Source organism: Orbicella faveolata, unplaced genomic scaffold (genome assembly GCF_042242905.1).
Source record: "Orbicella faveolata isolate gen_17 unplaced genomic scaffold, um_ofav_v1 contig_12, whole genome shotgun sequence".
NCBI classification, from domain to species: Eukaryota; Metazoa; Cnidaria; class Anthozoa; order Scleractinia; family Merulinidae; genus Orbicella; species Orbicella faveolata.
The window spans coordinates 20010143-20030935 of NW_028301539.1; the positions used below are offsets into that span (position 1 = coordinate 20010143).

A 20793-nucleotide genomic window follows, 5' to 3' on the forward strand; every position below is an offset into this window, starting at 1 on the left:
CTTGAATGTTGCCATTTATAATGAATTTAATGTAGATTTTTTTCTTGTTTTTCAGAGCTGGTCTTTTCAGGAGAAGCAAAATCTACTGCAGAAGTTGGCGGAGGTTTTCTTGATTCAGGATTTGGTTCCTTATCTAGTTAAATACTGCAGACCAATACTACTTGAAATTCTCGAACGTGGATCTCAAATCCTGCACCATAGATCCAGTCTGGAGAATGAAGGATTCTGTTACATTCTCAGTTGTCTGTTGCCTCTCTCTCACTTGAAAAGTTTTATCTACAGATTTATGAAGGCTTCTTGTTTGTTCAGGATTTTTTCACAAGAGGAGCAGAATAATGAACAATCAAATGAAAGGATTTTGTGTGTTTTGAAAACTGGCTACAATCTACTGTGTTATGATTTTGAAACATTTTACAGAGTATGGGACTGGAGTTTTATTTTTAAACTTCTGCCACACAGACATCCCGAAGTGAGATGGTATGCTCTTCATATTGTGGCAATTTTAACAGAGATGTCAGACCAAGTGAAGCACAGTCTGCTGGATAAACTCCTTAGCATTGAAGAAAAAAATTCACTTGCAATTCGCAAATGCTTAACTGGAGAGTCGTGGAGTTTAAGAGAAGAATGTGTGATTAGGGATGAACTCTGCCCTATGGCTTCTGATTCTATGGATGTAGACACCAGCAGCACTAATGAGTCATGTATTAGTGACAAAGATTTAATTGGCGAATATGCAACCATTTGTGGTGTTTTGTTACCAATGCTACCTGGAACTCCAGGTCTTGTGGACAAATCTCTTGTTATGGTACCATCGACGGTAAGCAATCTTCATTCACTTGTACTATCAGTGGCATCAGGCCATGGAGTACTGCTTGAGGGACCTATTGGCTCTGGGAAAACAAGTCTAGTTGAGTATCTAGCCAGGGCAACAGGGAGAACAAGTCCACCTGACTTTATCAAGGTTCAACTGGGAGATCAAACTGACAGCAAGGTGATGCCTTTTTTTGTTTTTGGTTTTTTGCTAACAATACAAGCTTGAGCATCAGCGTCCTAACCAACTCTTAGAATTCCAAGTGCAAGGGATCAAAGTATTCTGATGGTGGATTCCTGTGCTTGTGCTTCCGATATTCATTTTTAGGACCTTACCTACATTTTGTGTACTCGTTTTGTTTTATATGTATAAAAATTATATAATTTATGAAAACATTCTGCTCACAAAACAATATAGTTACAAACATGACACATATGTATAATATTTATACATTAATAATATGGTACTAAAATGACTTTAAGGTGGCTGAACACAGTTTTTGATACCTGTGTTTCATTCACCTTTTTCTCTAAAACCCTTGATCTCTCGGTCACCAAAAATGGCAGCAAGCAAGTTAACAACAGAAACTTTGGTTTTTTGATGGTTAAGCTGACATGTGTTCCACTGCCATGGCAACATGAATAAAAATTAACCGGCCTTTAAATTGGTTTTGTTTATTTGTAGAAAATCTAGTCATTAGATTTTCTTTATGATTTGCATGCAACAAACATTCTCACAAGTTAACACCATTTTGCTATTAATTTAACAGAGAGATCTTTAATTATCCCTTGTTGAAGGTTCACTGGAATATCTAGAATTTCCTCTGTTAAAGTTCAGTTATTTTCAATACTCCAGTTACTTATTTCCAAAAGTATTTTCCTGCCAAATTTCATGAAATTCTAATGAGTGGTTCTCGAGAAATAGGCGTATTTCCAAGAGTGCAAATTTTCATTCAGTCACAATTTTTTTAACTTACTACGCATGCACTGCATTTAACTGGGTTCTTTTGGTAACAAAGAAAAAGATGAGAATTGCTGGGTTCTTTGCATCGTTACCCATCAATACACTGCGTTCAATTATAGAGAAAAATAGCACAGATACTGCCAGTGTTGAGTAAATAAACGGATCGCTCTATTGACGGCATGTTTGTTTTTTGTAATCCTTGTGCGTGCGCTGAATTGCATCAGCAAAAGCACGTGCGAAAACTGTGTTCGGCCACCTTAAACAATATGAAACTGCTTACAATATGATACTGCGAACAAACAATACTTTCACTTCTAAGAACAAATTACTAATACAACCTTACCTACTGTGTTAATATCTCTTAATAAAGGCTGCCAGTTTTAATAGTCAGAATGGTAGACCTCCATTTTACACAGGTTTGATTTTAATTAACTCAATAGACTGACAAACCAACCAAACGAAACAAACAATCAAACAAACAAGCAAGTAAATAACTAATCATGTAAAAAAGTTGTAACATAAATGCAAATGAAATTGAATAATATTAATTTTATTAGTATATTTAATCATGTAAATGGGAGTGCTTGGATTTGTGTCACAACTGATATGTGAAAGAAATTTTCCTATTTGATTTGTGTAAATAAATAGACACTCAAAGTCATGAGGGTAACGAATATAAGTAGCAAATAAACTTAAAAATGCACAAAAATAAACAAAATAAAATAACAATTTCTTTGCCTTCAAGTCCTTGCTAGGAACATATGTGTGCACAGACACCCCAGGTGAGTTTGCTTGGCAGCCTGGGCCTCTGTTGCAAGCAGTTCGAGGAGGGCACTGGATTCTCCTGGAGGATATTGACTTGGCCCCCATGGATGTTACCTCTGTGCTGATTCCATTGCTTGAATCACAAATGCTTTCTGTGCCTGCACATGGAAATGCAGTGAAGGCATCACCAGGATTTCAGCTGTTTGCTACACAGAGGTACATTCACAATGATGTTAGGGTCAACTCTTTCAAAACAAATACTGTGATAAGGCAGACTTCTGCTGAAGATAGAGAAGACTGTCTCGCTGGCCCTAGTTAGTCCCACTGTATTTCCATCATTACTCTCAGAGTGTCTCTTTTCACCCAGGCATATAAATGGGCAATCACAGAGAGTTACCCCTAGCTCTAAATTTTCTAGCATGCACTCTTTTATACATTTTAACACCTGTGCCTGATCTGGGGTTTAGCATGCTAATCATTAAGCCAACTAACCTCCCCCATTGTCCAGGGGGTATTAGAAATACTTATAGTCACTTAATGCTATCGAAAGCAGAGCTGCACGTAGCTGCCAGCCTGGTAAGTCACTTTGGCTTGAAAATCGAGGTCAGTTACACATTAAAATATATAACCACGAGGTTAAATTATGTTCATCCAGTTAACGTTCTATATATAAAAACCATTCTAAGGGCTTCCCTTAATGTTACATAACATTAGAATTGGAGTAGATCACCTGCATTTTAGGACTGACAAAGTGGATGGGAATGAATTGGACTCTAAACTGAAGGGCTGTGTTATGAACTCTGCCTGTGATGTCACTGTATTAAGCAAGTACCCTCTTTCTGAGTTTAAATAAGTGCTGGCAATTTGATGGGGATGACAAAAATGCTGAGGGGCTTCAATGGACGAACATCTCGACAAGAGGGGGAGGAGGAGGAGGGTAATGCATGTTTTAGCACATTATAGAATGAAATTTATTTTTATTGCTGCAGATTGAACTATGATTATTAAGCTCCAGCACTGGTGAGCCACTTGGCTATTGTTATTCTTTGGGACACTACATACTTAAAAGCTGTAGACCAACTTGTATTTCCTTTAATTCTTTTTTAAAAGTGTAAGTTAGTGTTCTTGTCATTTAGATTGTACAGTAGTCTGGGTGGATCAAGCTATCAAGCTACTGGTGCTAATTCTGCTATCCTGGACAAACTGTGGACAAGAGTTCAAATTGAGCCACTTTCCAAGGAAGAACTGGTTCATGTGAGTAACATTAAAAGTTAATATGTATTTGCTGTCAGTAATTGTTGCCCTTGTTCATATTTTTCACCCACCGAAAAATAAAATGATTTGTTGTTTTGTGATTGAAATAAATGAGTAAAAACTCAATCAATTGGTTGGTTGGTTGGTTGTCTTGGTTGGTCAGTCAATCAGTCAAAAAAAAATTTTCACTCAGATGTAAGAAGTATTGGAAACCACATATTTGGAAAGCAACCAATGTTTCTGATCACACAATTTTATTCCCATCATTTCAGCTTGTACATCAAAAATATGCAGACCTGGAAGCAGTGGCAACAAAGTTGGTGGATATTTACTGCCTCTTATCAACAGATCCACAACTTGTTTCCAGTCAAGATATAACAAACTGTTCCCTTCCTCACGATAAGCGGCTGAGCTCGACAAGAGATTTCATGAAGTGGTGCAGCAGGGTAGCTGTAACTGCTTGTGGTGCACCCACTCTGCTTGACTCCAAAGATGTTTTTCTTGAAGCTCAAGACTGTTTCAGTGCTCCTTTAGCAAAAACAGAAGAAAGGAATTTTTTAGACATGGCAGTGGGTGCCAAACTAGGCTTGACAAAAGAGAAGATTGAATTCTTCTTCAGAAGCTACAAACCAAAAGTCCATACCTCACCATTGTCCTTGACAGTTGGTAGAATCACTTTGAAAAGAAAGCATTATGATAATGTGCCAGTGCACTTAAGTGAAAGAAACCTCCCAAAATATGCACATACTAGACATTCCTTAGTGTTACTTGAAAAAGTTGCTGCTTGCATCAGAAACAATGAACCTGTTTTACTTGTTGGAGAAACAGGAACAGGCAAAACATCAACAGTCCAATACCTGGCGGCACAGTGCTCAGTCAGTTTGAAGGTTGTCAATATGAGTCAACAGAGTGACAGTTCAGATCTACTTGGTGGTTACAAACCTGTAGAGATGAAACAGATTGTCGCTCCTGTGAGGGAAAAGTTTGAGGTGCTTTTTTGTAAGACATTTTCAAGAAAGCAAAATGTGAAGTTCTTGAGTCATGTACAGAAGTGTTTTGCCCAAGGACAGTGGGAAATGCTGTTCAAGCTAATGATGCATTGCCAAAGGAATGCTGTGGAAAGGGTGAAGAAAGGTAAGCTTTGATTCATAATGTTTTGGAATTTAAATAATTTCTTAATCAACTGGGTGCTGCCAATAAGTGGACCTAAGCAGTCTTCTAGTACACTAGAGAACTTGAAGCAAAGAGCTTGTCTTGACCCGAGGCCAAGAAACACATGCCAAATAGTGGTCTCCTTAGGAGCATATATCAGTGTGCATCTACTACACTTACATGCATCTTTATTCTGCATCCTCAAAACATTACAGATCATCAAACGAGTCATCTTCTCTTGGAATGGCAAAGTGTAAGCCAAGACATTCAGCAACTGCAAAAGCAGCAGAAAAATGCAGAAAGCACATTGGCATTCCGATTTGTTGAAGGCACCCTGGTACAAGCTGTGCAAAAAGGTGACTGGGTGTTACTGGATGAAATTAATTTGGCCACACCCGAGACATTGGAGTGTCTGTGTGGTTTGCTAGAGAGTTCATCTGGCTCAGTGGTTCTCATGGAAAGAGGGTAAGTTACAATGTAAATCACCACTGACTTATTTAGGAGACTGCGCAATCTGATTAGCCTACTAAAGTTACTTAACAAGCTGGATAATCCAGTCCACCAACTAATCGATTTGATGGACTGATCAATCAAATTAATCAAACAACTGGTCATTCTAACATACTGATCAATCTAGTCAAGCAACTGATCCATCGAGCAAACTGATCAAGGTAATGACCCAACTGATCCATCTAACAGACTGATCAATCGAAACCGCCAAGTCATTCACCTAACAGACTTATCAACCCAACCAACCCACTGATCCATCGTACAGACCAGGAGCAGATCCAGGATTTCTAGAGTGGGGGTAGCTGGTTCCTTAGGGTTCCAGAATCAATGCAGCATGTTCACAAAATGTTGTAATCTGAGAATTGGAACCTAATTGAAAATGTTTTTAGCAAAAATATTGGTAATGTTACAAGGTAGAAGTTACAATGAGGTACCAATTCAGAGTGTTTGCCTTTATTTCTGTCAAGACATTCAAATTCTTTTTCCAATTTGTTAGTTTTTTTTCCTTCTCCAAAAGGAGGGTCACTAGCCAACCTTCCCCTCCCTCTAAATCTACCCCTGCAGACTAACCAATCCAGCCAACCAATTGATGCATCTAACACACTTATCAACCCAATCAATGAACTGATGCATCTTACAGACTGATCAATCCAATTAACCTAGTGATTCACCTAACAGACTGATAAATCAAGCCAACCAGCTGATTCATCTAACAGACTGATCACTCCAATCAACCAACCAACTGATCCATCTAACAAACTCATAAATCCAGCCAAGTGATTCACCTAACAGATTGATCAATTCAGCCAACCAACTGATCCATATAATTAGCTGACCAATCCAATGAACCTGCTGATCCATCTAACAGCCTGATCAATCCAATCAACCAACTGATCCACCTTACAGATTGACCAATCCAATCAACCTAGTGTTTTACGGAACAGATCGATCAATTTAGCCAACTAACTGATCCATATATTTGACTGACCAATCCAGTCAACCCACTGGTCCATCTAACAGGCTGATCATTGCAATCGACCCACTGGTCCATGTAACAGACTGACCAATTCGATCAACCCACTGGTCCATCTCACAGACTGATCAATCCAATCAACCCACTGTTCCATCTAACAGACTGATAAACCAATCAATCCACTGGTCCATCTAACAGATTGATCAACCCAATCAACTCACTGGTCCATCTAACTGGCTGATCAATCCAATCAACCCACTGGTCCATCTAACAGACTGATAAACCAATCAATCCACTGGTCCATCTAACTGGCTGATCAATCCAATCAACCCACTGGTCCATCTAACAGACTAATCAAACCCAATCAACTCACTGGTCCGTCTAACAGACTGATCAACCCAACCAACCCACAGATCCATCTAACAGACTGATCAATTCAATCAACTCACTGGTCCATCAAACAGACTGATAGACCTAATCAATCCACTGGTCCATCTAACAGATTGATCAACCCAATCAACTCACTGGTCCATCTAACTGGCTGATCAATCCAATCAACCCACTGGTCCATCTAACAGACTGATAAACCAATCAATCCACTGGTCCATCTAACAGACTGATCAATCCTATCAACCCACTGGTCCATCTAACAGACTGATCAATCCCAATAGCAAAGTGGTCATATCCATCTAACAGCAGATTGTTCAATCCAATCAGCAAAAATACATCTAACAGACTCATCTTTCCAACCATTCAACTGATCTGTGCAACAGAGTGATCAGTCTAATGAACTATGATATTGAACCCCACTATTTTAAACTTTCAGGGGAAAGGAAAGAATGGTGTGAGATAGCAGGGGTTCAAAATAGCATATTATAAGTGACTAAAAAGCAAATCCAAGGGAAATTGTTTTGAGTTTGAAATAATGAGGATTACAAAATAACTGAGATCCAATTAGCAGGGTTCATCTGATCAACCAACTGGTCTATCTAACAGACTGATGAATCCAATCAACTAACTGCCCCTTCTAACAGGGTGTTAATCTGATAATTAATTAATTAATTAATTAATTAATTAATGATTTTGCAAAATGATTAGTTGATGTTTTGTGTTATCTAGCGATGTCACACCTACTCTAAGGCATGAAGATTTTCGTCTGTTTGCCTGCATGAATCCAGCTACTGATGTGGGAAAAAAAGACCTACCACCTGGAGTTCGAAACAGGTCTGTGTTTATTGTGTTGCCTGAGTCTTGTTGATTGACTTAGTTTATTTATCAAGTACAGTGTGATGTCTAATTTCATTTATGTTCGACGTTTCAAGGTTCACAGAAATCTTTGTCAGTGAGTTAGAGAGTACTGCAGATCTTAAAACCCTGGTGGTGGATTACCTTCAAGGAATGTCACCTAATGCCGCTATTGTGGATGGCATTGTCAGGTTTGCAATGTTTTGGTTTTGGATGAATTGGTGGCTTTTTTAAAACATAAAGAAAGATGGGACAAGGGGCTAGATTTCATATAGGATGCATTCCTTTGGGATGATCCAGATCAGGATCAGTGATCCAAGATCACTCAGAATGTGGTTCATCAAACGAGCTGGTGAATCCGTGTTGAGATTAGATTCATCAGCTCCTTTAATGCACCGTGATCAGTGTTGTCTTGGATCATGGATCTTGATCTGGATTATGCCAAAGAAACGCATCCATTGTGAACATTTTAAAACTGTTCACTCCTTTGTTTTCTTACCAGGTTTTACCTCACAGTCAAACATGAAACGAATGATAAGCTGACTGATGGCACAGGACACAAACCTCATTACAGGTGACAAAATCCAAACAGCTTTTAGCTGTGTTTTGTCTTGAGCAGTTGATTTGGGTTTCATACCTGTTATGCTGCAAAATTTAAGAATGGATGCAAAATGTAACACGAGCACAAGAGAATTGGTACATTTTGCGACAAAATGCAACAATTCTTCAATGCATAATATGCAATCTTGAACAGCAAATGTAACAACCTCTTTAAAGCAGATGGCAGCAGAGTAATATATAACAACCCTGATTGTGAAATATGTACAAAGAAGCTTGAACACAGTAGCCCTTGTCTCAAACTGAGCACTCCCACTCAGTCAAATTATGTGGCCTTGCAGTCAAACAAGCAGATCAAAATTCTATTTATTGTTGAACCAAAAGGTTATCCCATTATATTACATCATACAGCTGTACATGTGTCATCTAGTACAAAACAATAAGAGAATTGGTTATATCTCCCTTGTTGAACATTTGTAGACTCCAAATATATTGGCATCATTTAACATCACTGTTTAGACTATCGAAGGCAAGTTCTCATGACCTAGGTGGTCAACCCTGCGTCAAGGATTGTAGTGTGACTTAAACTTATCAATAATCACCTATCAAAAAGCTTGCAACGTTCTGGCTGTTACAATTTGGCTACAAAAGTTGTCACATTTTACATTAAAGGTTAAAATTTGCCTTGATTGATTACTCTTGGGTAAAAATGCTTTCCTCTGAAAGTAAGGTACATGTATGTTGCCAGTGAACATGACTAAGTGAGACAAGGCAGAGATCAAACCCACTGATGCCTTGATCCAGGGTTCAGTGCCCTGACCATTTTGACATTGGCAGCTTCCTTATATCCTTCTGGAAAATATATCATTTAATATGCTATTAAATCAAATGTATTAACAGCTGGAACTGAATTGTGATTATTTCTTCCTTCTCAAATCTCAATTTTACCAACTGCTAATGCAGGAATTGCGTTTGATGTAATCCGTAAGTTTACAATTTCAGTGACCATACTTATTTATCAACAATTTTTAGACTTGACCAAATTAATTATATAGATATGTGTAGTACTTTATAGCTTGTCAAATACTTTAATCTTGGGCCTCTGGGTCGGGGGGACTGGGTAACTAGCCCCGGCCCTGTGTAGATGACATTAAATAAATTATCCTTATCCTTGTCCTTCCCTAGTTTGCGGACTTTATGCCGAGCTTTGAAATATGCAGCAGCAAACCCTCATCAGAATGCTTTGAGGTCTATTTATGAGGTGTGTTTTATGATGCGTGTTATGTCTGCTCACATTCCTGGTTATGAGCTATTCTGATCATAATATTGAAGATGGAAAACATGATCTTTGGCACAGTTAACTCTGGGTTTAATTAGCATACAGTATAAATATTTTGTAAATGAATTAGTTTGGCTCTGAGCATTGTAAATGTAGTCAATCAACTGCAGGCCAGAAGGTTACCAGCTAAACAGTTAAGGCATTGGACTCCTGATAAATTTCTGCCGCTCTGTTTGGGGAGGAGCCCAGGCTCTTTTCCTAAACAGTGGCTGGTACATGTAATTGAGCCAAGCCTGAGTGCAGAATTTATGTTATCAGTCTGCAGGATCAATTTCTCCAACTAAATAGTTGTTTTGTTTTAAGTCCACCCTCCCCATTTTCATGTTTCTTTGCAGGGTTTTTGTTTGAGTTTTCTGACGCAGTTGGACCGCTCATCTCACCCTGTTGTACAGTCCCTCATTAAACAACACCTCCTGGGGCATGTGAATGCTGCCAGCATGTTGAAGCAGCCCCTACCCATACCACAACACTCTGGACAGTTCTGTAATTTTGAAGGTTTCTGGATTGCAATGGGCAGCAAAGAACCGCTTGTGTCAACAGAGTATGTGTTAACAGCTTCAGTGAAGGCTAACTTGAAGGATCTTGGCAGAGTTGTGTCTGCAAGGTGAGTTTAGATTCTGCCAGAATATCTGAGTTATAGCTGAGTATCAGGGCGTTTTTAAATCTCTTAAGTGTGATGGGTGACACTGGAGGAGGGTAACCCAATAATTGTTTGTTACATAGATATTTACTGTGCAAATATGTTGCTTCTTATGGATCTTGTGGCAACAGAACTACACTCTGGGTTTAGGCAGCCTCTAGTTGTTTACCAGATTAACATATAGTCAGTTATACAGGATTCCTCGAGCTAAACTTTAAAAACAATGCCCTGACTACGAATCTACGATAGTCCAAGTGTTCTTGATATTCAAAAATGTCCAAAAAGAAAAACAATACAATCTCTAACATACAAGCTGAGGATTAGAATTAAAACAAACATAAAAAGTTAAGTTCTGATGTAATGTATGCAAAACATGTACGATTACAAATCTGACACAAAAGGATTATGTAACACAAAAAGTCTATTCAAACACAGTAGTGAACTCAATTGTCTCCTGTTTATTAGTAATTAGAACCCTGATAAAGTGTGAAAATAGGCTTTGCATTGACTCTAGAGGACTCTCGTCATATTATGTCAGAGACCATAGGAGGGTATCTACTGTACAATTACATTCCATGAAATATTTTCGCTTGCATGCGATTGGTCTAAACACGTCACTTGACAGCTAATTTTTTCCCAATTTTCAACACTGCATGTGTTGTGAAAAAGATTTGAAGGATAATGAATACAACAGCCCCCATTTGGTGCGAAAATATGCTTGGATATTTGTCCTTGGACATTATCTGTTCCTTGAAGCTCACAGTTTTCCTCGAGCTATGCTCTCGGTAAACTGTTCGCTTCTAGGAACAGGTAATGTCTAGCATATTTTCACTCCAAATGGAGGCTATTGTTTATATAGCCATTAGAGAGAGAACTACAGTATCAGAAAAGTATCCTTTAAATATAACCCATCCACGAAATGCATACACAATGGTTAGTTGTTTCTTTTCAGTAAAAATCCAAAGTATTGAGAATCACAAGTAAATTTAGGGTAGGAAAAGATAAGAAAGAAAATTATTTGTTCAGTTGCCTTCATTTGTCCTTTGTGAGTAACCTACAATGGTGGACAAAATTACTTGGGACACTTTTGTCATTGCATGAATTATCTGTGTTTTAAAAACAGAGTTTGAAAAAGCACTGTTATCCTTTTCAAAATTCGTTTCTACCCCCCCCCCCCTCTCACCCCATACAATGTTGAAACTCTGGAGAAATGTCCAACATTGTAGGTGGGGTGGGGGGAGGGGCTGAGCAAGTGTATTGAAAACACGCATGACTGTTTGTTTGGCGTGTGTGAAAAAGTACCACAAGTGCAAGACTTTTGTCCATGATTGTCTGAATTTGAGTTAGAAAATAAAATGTCACTTTTCAGTGTTTTTCTACAGTTTAAATGGTTTTTTCCTCGGCTTTGTTAACAGATCGTATTACAGTGACTATTTTTGAACTGTTTTGGGGTTTGTTAACGGTTTTTTTTGGAAGGCTGGAAAAGCAACGATCGTAAATGAGTGGTGTACATCCGAACTTGCTCTATTTACTCGTGCGTACAGTATTTGAAACGATAAACATGCTTAACGGTAAAGGGAATAAAGGGCAGTTAAGATCATGGTGTTTTTGAGAAAAATCTCTGCCAAACAGCGACTAAAAGCCTGCTTTCTTAAGGAAAACATGAGATTTTCGCTCTGGGAAATCGAGTGGATATGTCATGTGTCAAAGTCCTCTGTAGCACGAATATGTCATTTATTCACGATGCGGACCTCGCTTAGGACCAACAGCTCATCCAGAAAAGTAGGTCGGCCAAGATGAATAACCCAGAGAGATGGCTGTGCCTTTTGTTGTGCATTAGAAAGATTATGTGCGAGAGGCGCAAACATTACCGTGAAAAATGTAGTGAAAGAAAGCGGGTCCTCTTGGCAAATGGCACATCACCGAATGTTTTCTCGCTTTCTCAACAAAAGAGGATATGGCTATTTTGTAGCCAGAAGGAAAGGAATCGTTTCTGGAAAAGACTGAAAACTATGCCTGAAATACGCTCAAAAAATGAAATGTGAACTAGTGAGAAATTCGGAGTTCTTCAAAGATGAAGTAGCGTTCTATTTAGATGGTGTCTCTTTCGTACATAAACAAAATCCCCTTCAGGCAGCAACCGGTATGAAAAGCAGAGTATAGGGGAAAAAAGGGGAGGGCCTGAAATTTACGGTGAAAGGCAGCAAAGACTTGGCTGGTGGATGTCGGTTACATTTAATAGTAGCTATCGCTTACAGCAAAGGTGTGGTTCTTAAAGAGGCCTACGAGAAAATCAATGGGTGGTTTTTCGCACAGTTTATTCGGGAACATTTTAACACCGCGTTTGCATGATCTGGGCCAAAAAGAAATGGACAATGACTTTTCATCATGGACAATGATCCCAGTCAACGGAGCAAGGTCGCAGAGAGGGCCCTTGAGGATATTGAGGCGGAGTTACATGAGATACCTGCACGTTCACCGGATATCAACGTCATTGAATCTATTTTCCATCTCTTAAGGATGGACCTCGAGGACGAAGCAATTTGTGAAAACATTACATCTGAGACATTTGAACAATTTCGGGACTGCATCTTCAGGTCTCTCGAGAGACTTCTGTAGATCTTATTGATCGCACTATTGAAAGCATGAACAATAGGATTGATGCTGTAATTTATTCCAAAGGTTACCGAACCAAGTATTAGAAAATTGTGTCCAGGTATTGGAAGTCATTTCCTGTTCTTTATTCATGAAATTATGTTGTGTGACACTTGTGACGCGTAGTGCACTTGCTGACTATTAGGATAATCTATGGTTCTCAGTGACAGTTCTCAGCTTAAAACTTTAAAATCTATCTATGTATTTGCTAAACCTCACAGTAAAGATACGTTGAAAACAAATGTATTTGCCGTTTGATCTTTCCACACTATTACTGCGGGAAAAATCTTAACTTGAAGCTCTACAAGCACAGTTCTCACTTTGCATTCCTTAAGTAGTGTTTTATAGTTAACTCTTCCACCTTGAATCAACTGAGAAATGTCGTATTCACTATCAGCGTGCCTTTCGCGGACCAATTTCGAAGAAATATGATACATTTTGTGTTGACAGAGGTATTTTAGTTAGGTTTTACTAGTTATATGTTCTTAACATTGACAAAACAGTCTCTTTTTGTCGCCGAGAACTGAGCGGTGAAGCCAGAGAAACATTGGCGTCACTGGGTGTCATTGTTTACATTTGTCAAGATAAAACGAGCAAAGCAGTGCTTGGATGATTTTAGAGATGTCGTAGACAGTCAATCATTCTTCGTCTCATTTCCTCTTTATCCCAGCAGAAACTTGTTTCCCCTTTTGCTTTTTTCCTGCCATAGCTGCCTGTGTTTTAGGTAACGTGGTCAAGTCAGGGTGCCCCGGAGAGTGTAGTGCCTCAGTATCTTCTTTGGTGACATACTTATATGCGCTATAGTAACCGTTGTGGTGATCACTGAAATAGACTTGAATGCCGAATTTTTCGTTCAAGTACTTCTTGACCGGGAGGCGCGGTGGCCTCATGGTTAGTGCGCTCGTCTCCGGATCGAGCGGTCCGGGTTTGAGCCCTGGCCGGGGACATTGTGTTGTGTTCTTGGGCAAGACACTTTACTCTCACAGTGCCTCTCTCCACCCAGGTGTATAAATGGGTACTGGCGAACTTAATGCTGGGGGTAACCCTGCGATGGACTAGCATCCCATCCAGGGGGGAGTAGAAATACTCCTAGTCGCTTCATGCTACAGAAACCGGGATAAGCTCCAGCCTGATGGGCCACTTGGCTCGCATGCAGACTTTACCTTTTTTTTACTTCTTGACCTGTATCCACCGACCTCTCTTTTCTAATTTCACAGCCATGTAGAAATGATAATAGTTAGATTGTCACCGCTTTCAGAGTGTAAATTAGCATGAGCCTCTATGCATACTACCCAGTGCAGTATATTAATGCCATAGAACTTCCACGCTTCTATGACGGCTTGAATAAAGCTCTCTCTCGTTGGAAACTTTGATGTGTCAGCTTGACTGTACGTTATGATGTACACCATTCGCTGAGTTTGCAAATCAAGCGACGCCATAATCACTGAGATTACATACAGTGTACAAGGCCTTTTATTTCTTCTGAAATCAACTCCTTTACCTGTGGGACCAGAAACATTAAAAAAGTTCCGAAAGGCCGTAAAACAGCTCTTAGAAATGTCATTTTAATCTGAGATGTTCATATAGTCATGTTCCAATAACATATAGGCCTGTAAAACACCCCAATTGTGGATTTTCCCACGAGACGTGCGTATACGTGAAATTCAGACAATGGTGGACAAAATTACTTGGGACACTTGCGTCATTGCATGAATTATCTGTGTTTTAAAAACGGAGTTTGAAAAAGCACTGTTATCCTTTTCAAAATTCCTTTTCTGCCCCCCCCCTCTCACCCCATACAATGTTGAAACTCTGGTGAAATGTCCAACATTGTAGGTGGGGTAGGGGGAGGGGCTGAGCAAGTGTATTGAAAACACGTGTGACTGTTTGTTTGGCATGTGTGAAAAAGCGCCAAAAGTGCAAATTTGTCCCAAGACTTTTGTCCATGATTGTAAGTGCTTCATTACCCTAACCTAATCAGACTCAAATTAGCTCATGAATATTCAGGGTTGCAGTACATGTAAGTTTAGAGCAGATGGGTGATGTACAAATCTTACCTGAATGATGAATCATCAGCAGTTTTTAAACCTATGGGGAAGGGTCGAAGAAGACAATAATGCAGAGTGATATTAGTGTTTTTGTTGCTATTTCATTTCAGGAAACTCCCAGTTTTGATTCAAGGTGAGACTTCAGTGGGTAAAACCAGTCTGATTCAGTGGCTTGCAAAGGCATCTGGTAATCACTGTGTTAGAATAAACAATCATGAACACACTGATATTCAAGAGTACCTGGGCTGTTACACTTCAGATGAGAATGGGAAACTAGTGTTTAAAGAAGGTAAGTGAATTTCTGATCTATTGAAATATTTTTCTGTGGTCAGTAACAAGTAGTGAGTCAATAATCCCCAAAATTGAATCAATGAGTTTTAAATGAAGACCCAAACACACGACTGCAAATATCAAACAGTGTCATGATGTAAGGCTCTTATCACAACTGCACGTCAGTGGAAAGAAGCTAGAGAGGTTGAAGGAAAAGCTGCAATGTGGTGAATGGTAAGAAAGAATGCCACAACAACAAATTTGCACTCACCAAGTCCCAATGTGTCAAAGAATCTTTCACATGATGCTTTAAGACTGCTGCTCTCTTTCTGGTGTTGAACAAAGACGCTCTTTGTTGTAAGATGACTTATGTTGCATTATGGTCTGTGGAAAACAAGAATTTGTAAAACATAAAGGCTTAACACCATAAGTTGGTGAGAGCTTTATCCAATGTAATTCTTCTCAGACAAGAAAAACTGGAAATTGATTCATTTGTTTTTGACATAATGAGAAGTTATTAATAAAATTGAATTATCTTTTTTTGTAGGTGTTTTAGTTGATGCAATGAGAAAGGGTCACTGGATTATTCTAGATGAACTTAATTTAGCCCCTTCAGATGTGTTGGAGGCACTTAATAGGGTACTAAGTAAACAATCTTTTTGCTGTAGTCTAATTTCAGTCCGTTTATGGTTTTTCCTCAGAATAATACTTGAGGGTTCAATGAACAGTTGAGTGTGACTCCTGCATGTGGTCACAGATGTCTGATAAAGTTGGCCATGTTTTGTTATCAGGCGAGATGTTATTATCTTGAAATGTTCTTGGACCGTTTGCTTTCTGGTGACGATCAATTTTTATGTGCCTTAATCCAAGGGAAAACTGAACACTCTTTTTCATTTTTGCAAAGAGTTGAAAGCTTTAGCTGGAAATAAGAGATATGTTTTCTCAGAAATTGTAGAAAATGTTATTTTTTTTATACTTACCAGAAAGTTCCAAGATCTCATTTTGGCAATCCAGAAACATTCCAGAGTCAACTTACTATTATATTCTAAAGCATATCTTTGTGTTACATAAACATGATCAGTAGTTTTTGCATAACTTAGGGGCCGACCTGCATCGTTTGCAAGGGCCTTCATGATTGGCCAAATGAAACAATAGGTTTACAACACAAACAATGCCCCTAGCCCCAAAAACAAAAGAGGTGCAGATTAACAAGAACGAATCAAAATAGAAGTTTTAAAGAGGTGCAAGTCATCTGTAACTTGGTTCAAGTTGGTTGAAATCTTTAACAGTTTCACCCAGTTATTATTTATAGTATCTACATGTGCCAAGGTGACTGGTTTTGTTATTGTTTTAATTCTGAGTCTTGCTTGATTTCTCTAGTTGTTGGATGACAACAGAGAGCTGTTTATTCCTGAAACACAGGAGACAGTTGTAGCCCACCAAATGTTCATGTTGTTTGCTACACAAAATCCACCTGGACATTATGGTGGAAGAAAGGTTTGGGGCTTGCTTACTTTATGTCGGCCTGTATTGAAATCAGATTCCCAACAGTGGCCAGCATGTGATTTCGCCTTATGAGAATGATACATTGTCACAGAGACAGGTGATGAGAATTACGAAAGTCAGCATCTAGGGGATATTGTCTTGATGTACTACCAATTTCTCAGAACAAACATTAAAGGAGTTTAAATATATTCATTAGTTCTTTAGACCGCGTAAAAGGTCTTGCAATAGGGCGATCTTTGTTGACGTCATTGTTTACATTTTGCCTTGTTAACAAGTGACTTTGCATAGAGAAGGCATCATGTTAAATAAGAACTGACTGCAAGCAGTTAAAGAGCTTGTGAAACTTAGTGCTGGTTTAAAGGCGTAGCTCTTTTGGTGTAATATTGAAGGAGATATTGCCTGTCAAAAAAAAAAATCAAAATTTCTGCACAGCAAAGGCACTAATGAGCTCATAATCTGGCTCAAATTCCTTGGCATAGTAAATCATGGTATGACCTTTCAACATTTAACTGATATTTTGTAGCCTGATCACCTCTTGATTGCCTTTGCTACTGAGGCAATTATTATGGTAAGCAAAGATTCCCTATAGGCCTCATTGCTTTGTACACCTTCTCCTTGAAATAGAAGGTCATCAGCTGTTCACTCCGTTAAATTTGTAATAATGGTTTGTGATAATGTGATATATTTTCACAGGTGCTGTCACGAGCCTTTCGGAATCGCTTTGTGGAACTTCATTTTGATGAGCTTCCCAGCAAGGAACTGGAAATTATACTTCACAAACGTTGTAGTTTGCCACCCTCATATGCCAAGAAACTTGTTTCCATCATGTTAGACTTACAGGTAAGTTTGACATTGTGTTAGCCAACTGCAAAGCAAGACGGGATTACCATATTTTACATGTTGATATAGTGGGCTATCCACAAAGACTGACATAATTATATTGTTCCCTAGTTCAACTCCTCAGTCATGCTTGTAAATACAGTAAAAACCTGCATAAAAGAACACGTGTTTGGGGGTTTCAGGCTGATTTTGTTCTTATATCGGGTGTTTTCTGCAAAATCAGCCTGAAAATGTTCTTAAGGTGTTCTTAAAATTGTTTTTAAAGATTAAACACTGCATAGACTATCAACAGATGAGATCAATGTGCAAGCACAACATTTTAATTGATTAATGGATAGCACATATATTGTTCTACTTAGTACTGTACCCTAGTAGGTTAATCTAATCTAACTGGCAGCCAATTTTTTCTATGTAAGAACAATTTTCATCTTTCAGGCTGAATGTGTTCTTATGTACATGGTACTTTTTTGACCAAATTTCAGCCTGAGTGGTCTTAATCCATTTGTTCTTTTATTCAGGTTTTTACTGTAGCCAACTGGTCTGCCTCCCACCAGTTGGGATTTTTAACCATGTTATTTTCATTTGCGTAATTTGCTTCATCATTTGGTTTCATTGGCCCTGGAAAGCCTCATTGGGGGAGTGGTCATTTAAGATATTTACTTTATTAATTTTATTTATTTATTGCTTTCCTTCGTTGCAGGCGCGCCGTAGAAGCACCAATGTGTTTGCTGGGAAGCAAGGATTTATTAGTCTCCGTGATTTGTTTCGCTGGGCAGAGAGGTACAGCAAGACACCTGACGTTGAAGGTGGTGGCTTTCATGACTGGGATCAACATCTTGCAGAGGATGGTAAATACAAGTCACTGTTTTGATAAAAAAAGAATATCACTAAACTACAATAAGATTAAAGAAACCTCTGAATGAGACAATATCATTTTTTATGTACACCTATATTTTCAGAGCTAGCAATATTTAAGCAGAGACCAGAGTGTCAAGTTCTGTTATTTTTTACAGGTTACATGCTTCTTGCTGGCCGGTGCCGAAATCCTTCAGAATGCAAAGTCATCCAGGAAGTGATTGAACTCCACATGAAAAGAAAACTTGACCCTGATATCTTGTTTGGTGATGCATCAGTGGAAAGGCATTCCACTGGCATTTCTAGTCTCATGACAGAAGTCACCACAGCCTCACTGGAGGGATTCAAGCACATTGTCTGGACTCAGAGCATGCGGCGACTTGCTGTCCTGGCTGGGAGGGCACTGCAATTTGGAGAACCAGTTTTACTTGTTGGAGAAACAGGGTACTGCAATGTTGCTTTAGTAGTTTTGTGTTTAAATTTTAAGATATTTCAATGGATGTTTTATTGGACATTAAAATGTAATGTGTAGTTAGACGTTAAAACAATTAACAGCTTAAGATTGAGATGGAGCAGTACAGTAGGTCTCAGCCATTTGTATGATGGAGAGATCATGCAGGAGCGTTTTGAATGGGTCTACTGGGGTAGACTGGCAGAGATCCTGAGGTTATCATGTCAAAGACCCAAAGACATACTTTGAAATTGTACTTTGAAATTTAATTTTATTTTGTTTTCTTGCATATAGTTACAACTGGTTGCCCCTGCAACTAGTTCCAGAACTAATCGAGGTGGGGGCAAGAGTTTATACAGTATTAAAAAGAAAGCAAACAGTAATGATAATTTAACACTCCTGTAGGCTTAAAACACAGAAGTCAAGGAAGCCTTGTCTGATGTTTACATACTATTGCAACGATACTATGGTGCTGTATTTTAGGGTAGAATTACCTTAGTATAACATTTACCTTGTGTATAATATTTACCTTGTGCTGGTGTGTTAATGTTTTTGTTGCAGTTGTGGCAAGACAACCATTTGTCAGTTGTTTGCTTCACTGTGGAATCAAAAGATGTTTGCTGTCAACTGTCACATGCATTCTGAGTCTGCTGATTTCCTTGGAGGTCTGAGACCTGTGAGGAACAGAGGCCAGGAGGAGCAGGTAAGATCTCTAAAAAAAGTCTGACAGTATTTGTGAATCAAAAATTTGGTTGCTGTCAGCTTAGGCAGGAGCAGGGTTGACACATTTGCTTTGTAAGAACTTCCTAAGTTCAGACCTTGAAACCCTTTCATACAGCTTGTTCAAGTACTCGGCTGTATGACCTTTTCAGTGTCATACATTATTCATAGCAGAGCTCCGGCGGCCCAAAGGCTGCTAAGCAAAACCCAATGCCCATATAGGAAAGAAAAGGAAACCCATGAATTGATTTCATCATGGCTTGCGTTATTGCTCATGGGCATGTGCATGTGACAATGACAACGACGGTGATGGAGTTGTGCAAGATGGCAGCCATACTCCAGCTAATAGGTTGACAGAGACAAGCACCCTTGGTTTATAGCTTCCTTCTTTGATATTGGACATCCATTTTATGGTCAATTGACACCTGTCAAAACAAGGTATCTGCTGACCAGTATCACGTGACCATATTGGAGGCTTAAGTGTAGAACTCATTAAGGTCATGTGTGTTTTTGAAGTTGACCGCTGACCAAGTGCTGGTTTTCGATTGGATTGCAGGGTCATGTCAAGTTAACTTGTAAACAAGGCCGAGTTGTTCGCAAGCCAGTTAACACTAACCCAGGATTATAAAAGTTAACCAAAATATAACTTTTTCTTGCATACAAATGTTTTTCACTACTTTTGTTTTGTGTATTTTGAGGACCTTGAGATCATTCAAACTCAAAACAGAAGGCCAAACAACAAACAGAAAACCTCACCATAAAGTTACAAAACTCAAATCAAAATTCTTGCTTATCCTGGGTTAGTTTAATTTGGCTTTGAACAACCCAGCCCGGGAGCTTCGCTTTTAGGCGTGGCTAAATCTATATATTGATAAGATTGTTACCACTTGATCCCCTAACCAAAAGCCAACACTACTAAATAAATCTGTGATGCAATGATTTTAAGGGTGTCTGTTAGGGGTGGTGAATTGTCCTTCCAAAAATATGCATCTCTGAACTTTGGTCCAATTTCAGAGATTTTGCCTTCTTGGAGTCTTGATTTTCGTACAATAACTTATAAAGTCTTAGGTTTGCAGAAAAGATATTAGACTAGCCATTGTGCAAAGTCTATGATTTACCAGTGACTGCCCCTTGTTTAATGTGCGGTAATATTTTTACAAATACATTTCAACCGCTCTTAAACGGCCACCCTCAGGGAAATGGATATTGGCCGCTTAATGGGGGCTGGCTGTTTAATA

General features: G+C 38.9%; 1 protein-coding gene across 2 annotated transcripts in view; it reads left to right on the forward strand.

Annotated features, from left to right (window-relative positions):
• The window catches only part of LOC110069340 (midasin-like), a 77178-nt gene that overhangs the window by 327 nt on the left and 56058 nt on the right, over positions 1-20793 (forward strand). For both annotated transcript variants that reach the window (XM_089282725.1, XM_089282726.1), the window contains exons 2-18: positions 56-991; positions 2520-2755; positions 3676-3793; positions 4066-4927; positions 5161-5410; positions 7548-7652; positions 7751-7864; positions 8176-8247; positions 9417-9492; positions 9906-10174; positions 15024-15202; positions 15731-15822; positions 16564-16680; positions 17383-17529; positions 18230-18377; positions 18543-18828; positions 19397-19538. In XM_089282725.1, the coding sequence (XP_089138851.1) occupies positions 56-991; positions 2520-2755; positions 3676-3793; positions 4066-4927; positions 5161-5410; positions 7548-7652; positions 7751-7864; positions 8176-8247; positions 9417-9492; positions 9906-10174; positions 15024-15202; positions 15731-15822; positions 16564-16680; positions 17383-17529; positions 18230-18377; positions 18543-18828; positions 19397-19538 (4149 nt within the window). The remainder of the gene's footprint in view (positions 1-55; positions 992-2519; positions 2756-3675; positions 3794-4065; positions 4928-5160; positions 5411-7547; positions 7653-7750; positions 7865-8175; positions 8248-9416; positions 9493-9905; positions 10175-15023; positions 15203-15730; positions 15823-16563; positions 16681-17382; positions 17530-18229; positions 18378-18542; positions 18829-19396; positions 19539-20793) is intronic.